Raw genomic sequence first — 8414 nt, 5'->3', positions numbered from 1 at the left:
TCCTCAATTGATGAGTATCCCCACATTTTCTATTTCTTAGCTAAGACAAAAAGAGATATTTTTGTACAAATAGCTCCTTTTCCTTTTAATTATACTTTTTGAAAATCATCTCTTTTAGATGCAGAGCTACAAAAGATATTGCTGGATCAAAGGTATGAACGGTTTTATAGTACTTTGGACATAATTCCAAATTGTTTCCTAGAATGAGTGGATCACAACCAGAGTTCACAATTCTACCAACTCTGCATTAGTGTCCCAGTTTTTTTGAATGCCTCCAACATTAGTCAAGGGATTTGCAGAATTTTTCTAGTAGCAGAATTTTCTTGTTTCTGAAAAGGAAATAGAATGGATTTCCTAGACACATATACAGTAAACTAAATCCATGGCTCAATGAATGATGAGCTTGAGTTTGGTAGCAAACAATGACCATTAGTAGAAAATACCACCTTACCCCAAAGTTGATGGGAATCTGAATTAAGCCAATAATGGGCATGTATCAAAAATGAAATCATAAAATACATTTTGAACTGATTGCAGGAAGGCAATGATGTTTTTATTTTGAAGCAAAACTCAGCTAAAGAGACACAAATGTTCCTACCATGCAAATCACCCAGGTTGCTCTAGATTCTCTCAATTTACTTGTATCTCAATGAACATGATAAAATAGATGCCAGAGAATAATGGCCTTTCCTGGCTAGGGCCCAAAAAATATTCAGAGAAAATTCTGCCTTCAGGGAATACCATTTGCTCAAAATCATAGGGGATGGTTACTGGCTCGTCTCTTTTCCATTCATATTATTTGTTGTTGATCAAAATGTCTTTAACTAATATTAACAAAGTCTCCCAAAATGAAGCAACAGGAGACAATTCTAATTTAAAGTTTTATAAATAATCATCTAACTCAGCAATTGGCCCATAGCGAGGTTGATGTCCATCATAAGAATACTATAAACAGGAACACCAAAACAGAGTAACAGACTAGACTTATGGTTATTTAGAATTATTCCTCCTGTATTTTGTCTATTTCTTCCCTAATTTATTACAAGTCCCATTTAAAAATCTTACCTTCTACAGAAGGTTTCCCTAATTCATTTTAATGTTAGTCCTTCCTCCCTTTACCAATTAATCTCTTTTAATTACCAACTAATCAACATAGATTAATATATATTTTACTTATTTGTATTATGATTTCTCATTATACTATACCATTTTCTTTGAATTAGTTTTTTTGTCTTTTTTTATATTTTAGTTGCTTAGTAGTATTATTAATACATAGTAATTGACATGTAGTAGTTATATTTATATAGTATTTATTAGTTCTATAAAGTTGGTGCTTTGTCTATATTGACTCTTTTAATTCCCCTACAACTCTGAGAAGTTAGGGTTATTATTACTCCACTGTTACAAAAAAGGTAACTGAGACAAGAAGAATTGAAATGAAATTCCTTAGATCATATAACTAGTAAAAATCAGAGGCTTTTTGTTTGTTTGTTTATTTGTTTTTTTTTGTTGTTGTTGTTTTGTTTTGTTCTTAATTAAGATTTACCTAAATCTAGCTACAGTATTTTATCCCACAAGCAACCCTTAGTTGACAACTCTTGACCTCAGTTGGTGGGAGATATAAATGAAATCAAAATGGTAGATTTCAGAGCAATTGAAAGACTCAAACCATATTGTGTAACTTTGTAATAGTACTATTACTAATAATTGTAACTTCCTTTTCCATAGAAACTTAAAATTTGCACATTGTTTTATTGGTATTTTTTTAATTTTTAAAATTCAATTTATATATTAATAATGTTATCAATAATAAAAATAATTACAGTAATGTATACATAATAAATAAATAATTTAAAAGAGTTTGCATCAGCCTCAAATCATGCAAATTTTTGGCAAAATATTTTTTTTATTCATTTTTTCAAATTATCCAGTCCCTCCCTCCCTCCACTCCCTCCCCCCGATGACAGGTAATCCCATACATTTTACATATGTTACAATATAACCTAAATACAATATATGTGTGTAAATACCATTTTCTTGTTGCACATTAATTATTAGCTTCCGAAGGTATAAGTAACCTGGGTAGATAGATAGTAGTGCTAACAATTTACATTCGCTTCCCAGTGTTCCTTCTCTGGGTGTAGTTATTTATGTCCATCATTGATCAACTGGAAATGAGTTGGATCTTCTTTATGTTGAAGATTTCCACTTCCATCAGAATACAGCCTCATACAGTATTGTTGTTGAAGTGTATAGTGATCTTCTGGTTCTGCTCATTTCACTCAGCATCAGTTGATGTAAGTCTCTCCAAGCCTCTCTGTATTCCTCCTGCTGGTCATTTCTTACAGAGCAATAATATTCCATAACCTTCATATACCACAATTTACCCAACCATTCTCCAATTGATGGACATCCATTCAACTTCGAGTTTCTAGCTACAACAAAAAGAGCTGCCACAAACATTTTGGCATATACAGGTCCCTTTCTGCTCTTTAGTATTTCTTTGGGATATAATCCCAATAACAGCAATGCTGGGTCAAGTTTGATAACTTTTTGGGCATAGTTCCAAATTGCTCTCCAGAATGGCTGGATTCTTTCACAACTACACCAACAATGTATCAGTGTCCCAGTTTTCCCACATCCCCTCCAACATTCATCATTATTTATTCCTGTCATCTTAACCAATCTGAAAGATGTGTAGTGGTATCTCAGAGTTGTCTTAATTTGCATTTCTCTGATCAATAGTGATTTGGAACACTCTTTCATATGAGTGGAAATATTTTTAATTTCATCATCTGAGAATTGTCTGTTCATATCCTTTGACCATTTATCAATTGGAGAATGGTTTGATTTCTTATAAATTAAAGTCAATTCTCTGTATATTTTGGAGATGAGGCCTTTATCAGAAACTTTAACTTTAAAAATATATTCCCAATTTGTTACTTCCCTTCTAATCTTGTTTGCATTAGTATTGTTTGTACAGAAACTTTTAGTTTGATGTAATAAAAATCTTCTATTTTGTGATCAATAATGATCTCTACTTCTCCTCTGGTCATAAATTCCTTCCTCCTCCACAGGTCTGAGAGGTAGACTATTTTCTGTTTCTCTAATCTATTTATTATCTCATTCTTTATGCCTAAATCATGGACCCATTTTGATCTTATCTTGGTATATGGTGTTAAGTGTGGATCCATATCTAATTTCTGCCATACTAATTTCTAGTTTTCCCAACAGTTTTTTTTTCCAAATAATGAATTTTTATCCCTAATGTTGGTATCTTTGGGTTTGTCATATACTAGATTGCTGTAGATGTACCCTTTTTTGTCCTTTGTATCTAATCTGTTCCACTGATCTACCGGTCTATTTCTTAGCCAGTACCAAATGGTTTTGGTGACTGCTGCTATATAATATAGCTTTAGATCAGGTACACTTAGACCACCTTCCTCTGACTTTTTGTTCATTAGTTCCCTTGCAATTCTCGACCTTTTATTCTTCCATATGAATTTTGTTGTTATTTTTTTCTAGGTCATTAAAATAGTTTCTTGGGAGTCTGATTGGTACAGCACTAAATAAATAGATTAGTTTGGGGAGTATTGTCATCTTTATTATATTCACTCGGCCTATCCAAGAGCACTGAATGTCTTTCCAATTATTTAATTAATTAATTAATAGTTAATTGCTCTGCTCATCATTTTCTGCAGATAACATTTGTATTTCTACCTTTTTTGCTTTTATACATACAATGTTCCAAAGTCTGTGAGGTTTTTTTTTCTTTTTTTCATGATTAACAGATAAATGTTAATAATAAAGGATTATAGAAATTACCAAACAATTGGTACAGAGAATTTCTTTTCCATATGATATTTCAAAATGAGTTATTCACAGAAGATCATAGAAGCTTATTTAAGAAGTTAACTTCACAAGTAAAAAATAGAATATATATGCATGGCAAGGTAACAGTTTATTTAGGGGGAAAAAATAATCTTAGAGTTTTGATGAACTAAAAGTTTAAATAGGATTGATTGACAGCCACAATAGGAAAGATGATGGAAGTTTCATCTCTTTAAAATAGGCATAATGCAAAAAAAAATAAAAATAAAAAAATAAAATAAAATAGGCATAATGTCAAAGAATAGATAAATTATAGTTCTTTTATTTATTTTCCCTTCACATATCATATCTGAAGTATTATGTTTAGTTCTGGATGTTGGGAAGAATATTGATAAGCTGGAGAGTGTTCAAAAATGTTAAGAAACTTGGGATCATGTCATGTGGTGTTTGCTTGAAGGTCTGGGTGATATTTAGCCTTAATAACAGACATTTTTTAATAATGTCTGGGCTAGTAATACAATGTCTGAGCTAGCTCCTTGGAAGTCCTCAGGATCAATCAGAGTCAGGATCAATCAAAGTCTTTGGTCTTTAAGAGGAGAAGTGAAAGAGGCAGGCAAGCTGTCACATGGCTTGCCAAAGATGTATCCTGGATTCTGAAGTTGAGTGTGCAGCCTCTCTCCTCATCATCCTACAGTCAAGTGACCCTGATCTCTCTCCCTCAGCCCTCTAATCCTTGCCAATGATACCTCACCACCAAACTTTCAGCAAGTGCCAATCATAAGGAGAGCCACCACATTACCATATTATCTAAGTATATGTTTATAGAGCCATTATCTCACATAGAATAGGTAATTAGCCTTAAGTGCTCTGCTGTCTGATTCAAGCACACCTTTTCAGAGTTTCAGCCCTCTACAGATTTTGAATGGTGACAATAACTGTGTTCTTCTTCTTAAAGGATTGTTACCTGAAAATTTTCTGCTTCTCCCTTAAGGGATGAACTAGGTTTAATGTGTAAAAGTTATAGAGAATTATGGAAAAGAAGGGATGCAGAAGTGAAGAGATCACCGCAGTATTTTCTAGAATAGAAACTGGGTAGTGAATGTAAGGAATTTTCAGAAAAAAAATGAAAATAAACTGCATGACAAGGCTAGAGCCAGTCTCTTTCTATAATCATAATTAAGAAGGAAAAGCAATGATTACTTGAAAAGAAAAAGCCAAACATGGGATAGAGGGGCACACTCAAACTTTCTATAATTACCAAACAAAGAGAAAATTATTAAATTTAAAAAAAAAAACAGTAGACTCACTGAAATTTTCAGTTGAGTCAATAAAATATGCAAATACCCTACTTACTAAATTTTATCACCAAGTAGGACTTCCATAAGAAAGTATTTACTGAATATTTGAAACTTGCCAATTTTTTTATGCAAAATGTTCCAAAATATGTGATGTATGAAAGAAAAGAGTTATCCCTGGGGAGTATTAAATCATGTGTCCAAAGACCTGAATCTAACATGCAAGTTGCAGTGTAGAAACAAGAGGAAATCCCTTAATTAAAATTAATATTAATTCATATTGCATAAAGTTGCAAAATCTCTATGTACTTTTTCTACTAAAGGTACTACCTTTATCCATTTGTGTGTGTGTGTGTGTAAACGCCACACCCTTCTGCTCAACTCATTGCTGTTACTTGACCTTTATATCACTGATTGCCAGAACAATGCCTTGAATAGTTAGGAAAGTTAATATGCATTTTTCAAATTAAATTGCTTTCTATTTCTGTTATCTCATTTTTGTAGAATTTCTAATTGTCCAGAGCAAAAATATGATAGAAATCATTAAGTGAAGGTTATTCTATATCATTGATATTCTATTATTATTACAATTATTTATCATTATTTTGGGGAGATATAGATATCACAGTAGATAGAGTGGAAGCATGGAGTCAAAAGAACTTTAATTCATATCTGAACTCAGACAATCTTCAGCTGTGTGACCCTTGGCATGTCACTTAACTCTGTTTGTCTCAGATTCCTCATCTGCAGAAAGTTCTCGAGAAGAAAATAGTAAAACATTCCAGTATCTTCCAAGAATTCCAAATGGAATCATTAAGAATTGGACATGGCTGACCAAAGAACAATAGTTTAACCTAGACAGACATACTTCAAATTGCAACAAGTTCCTAAAAAAAGAACTTTTTAAATCAATCACAGATTGATCACCTTCTTATTCAGGATCTGAAAAACTCTGAAACATGAAAATAATACTCACATTAAAAAGGATATGTGTGTTGTTTTAGAAGAAAAAAAATGGCAAAGCAAAATTTGTCAGAGAAGAAATACATAAAAATGTTGGACAGCTGAGGATGAAGAATACCATTTGTATGGCATCCTCCTTTTCACCTGCATCAACAAACCAGAGAGCAGTGACATATTGTCAGAATCTGAAATGTTAAATATATGGCAGAAAGAGTATTTTTGTTTTCATCGTCATCGTTATTGTTTTTGTTGTGTGGCTTTAGGCATATGGAAATTAAAATTCACAGTATACATTATTATGTTATATTTCTTTAGCTCCAAAAAAAGTTGAAATATAACATGCCCTAACAATTAAGCAGAGGTATAATACAAGATAGAATAAATATTATTTCATACATTTGCATTATTTTAAAATGATATAAATATAAATTTTAATAGAATATAAATCAGTTCAAAAGGAGAATTAAATTCAAAGCATAATTTTATAATCATATTTTTTAATCAGGACATACTCTGGTATAAATATTAAACTGTGCTTTGAAAAGTAATTGACTCTTTAAAATAATTTAGCTTGACAATTACTGCTCAGGAAAACTTCATTGCCTGAATAAAATGATCATATTGTGTGTTTTTTTTAATGCTTTCCCCTCATGATTTAAAATATCAATCATTCTTATACAATATTAACAGCTACAACAACTACAGTATTCCTGAACATATTTGTATATACATTCATAGAGATGGATATATGAGTGTTTATATGCATATATTATATAAAGGCATCAATATACCCACATTGTATCCATGTATAAAATTAATATAAATATTAGAGAGCAAAGATATTAGAAAATGTTCTATTTTTATGAGATGGTGCTTGTGTTGACATTTAAAGGAAGCTAGAAGTATTAAAAGAATGTGACAAAGTAGAACATTGCTGAAAAGAGATGTACAATGTATATTTTCAATAATTAATGCATTTATATTAGGTTACCATTTCACCAAAATACAACAACATCAAGAACAATAAATAACATTATTATATTGTCTTTGCTATTAAAGAGCCATAAGTTTTATGGTGATGGAATGGAGGTCAAGATACCCTTACATTAGTGTAGTAGGAGCTATATTTTTTTTCAGTTTTTTGCATGGATTTAAAAAAAATGTTATACATATAAAATATCTAAATGGAATTACCAAATGATTATAGTTATTAGAGAGACTCTGAATGTACTAATTCTTCACTTAAGATAATGAAACCATTAACTTGATGAAAATATTTAAACAACAGATGTAGATATTGTTTTGTTATTTCTGTTTCTATTGTAGAAGTTGCTATTTTTTGTTGATATTGGTGGTGTTTGATGATGATGATGGTGATAATTTAATGGGGACTCATTTTTTGTTTATTAACTTCCTGATTATTTCTTTTACTTCACTGTTCCTTAGACTGTATATCAAGGGGTTCAACATGGGAATGACCACTGCATAAAAAACAGAGGCCAAATTTTTGGTGAACCAGGAGCTTTTAGTATTGGGTATACAGTAGAGGAATAGGACTGTTCCATAGAAGACTCCAACAGCTGTCAGATGAGAGGCACAAGTGGAGAAGGCTTTATACCTTGCCCGAACTGAATGCATTTTCATGACAGTTACAAAAATAAAAATATAAGAAGAGATTATGACCAAGAGTGTGCTAAGCATAGTAAAATTTGCAAATATAGAAAGTATCAACTCACTAAAGTGCTTATCAGAGCAGGCAGCATTGAGTATGGCAGAGTAGTCACAGACAAAATTTTTAATGATGTTAGTCTCACAAAAAGATAATACAAGGAGAGAGTAGGTGAAGAGTAAAGAGAAAAATAGACCCCAGGAGTATGCTGCAGTCATCAAAAGGGCACAACGTTTGTGAGACATGATAACCATATATAAAAGGGGATTACAAATGGCCACAAAGCGATCATATGCCATCATTGCCAACATGAAGGTTTCAGTCAAAGCACAGTTAGCAAAAAAGAAGAATTGTGTGATGCAAGCAGAAAAAGATATTGCCCTACCTTCTGCCACTAAGTTTTCTAGCAGCTTTGGTACAACAACAGTGGAGTAACAGAAATCCACAAAGGATAAGTGTTTAAGGAAAAAATACATTGGAGTGTGTAACTTGGAGTTCATAGCAATGATTGTAATCATTCCAACATTGCCTATTACGCTGATCACATAGATGGCCAAAAATATGAGAAAGAGAAGAATCTGAATATCTGGATACTCAGAGAATCCCAAGAGAATGAATGTGGCTGGAGAGCTCTGATTTCTGTCATAGATCATCAT

General features: G+C 32.0%; 1 protein-coding gene across 1 annotated transcript; it reads right to left on the bottom strand.

Moving 5' to 3' along the window:
- Nucleotides 1-7481: 7481 nt before the first annotated feature.
- Nucleotides 7482-8414, bottom strand: LOC141546952 (olfactory receptor 5D13-like). Its single transcript, XM_074275157.1, has one exon. It carries the CDS (start codon nt 8412-8414, stop codon nt 7482-7484), a length of 933 nt encoding a protein of 310 aa, XP_074131258.1.

The sequence above is a fragment of the Sminthopsis crassicaudata genome, chromosome 6 (genome assembly GCF_048593235.1).
Source record: "Sminthopsis crassicaudata isolate SCR6 chromosome 6, ASM4859323v1, whole genome shotgun sequence".
Classification (NCBI taxonomy): domain Eukaryota; kingdom Metazoa; phylum Chordata; class Mammalia; order Dasyuromorphia; family Dasyuridae; genus Sminthopsis; species Sminthopsis crassicaudata.
This window is presented reverse-complemented; position numbering and strand designations above follow the sequence as displayed.

Excerpts from the sequence above, each read along its gene's own strand:
- LOC141546952 (XM_074275157.1), bottom strand. The coding sequence starts at position 8,414 with ATGATGATCTATGACAGAAATCAGAGCTCTCCAGCCACATTCATTCTC.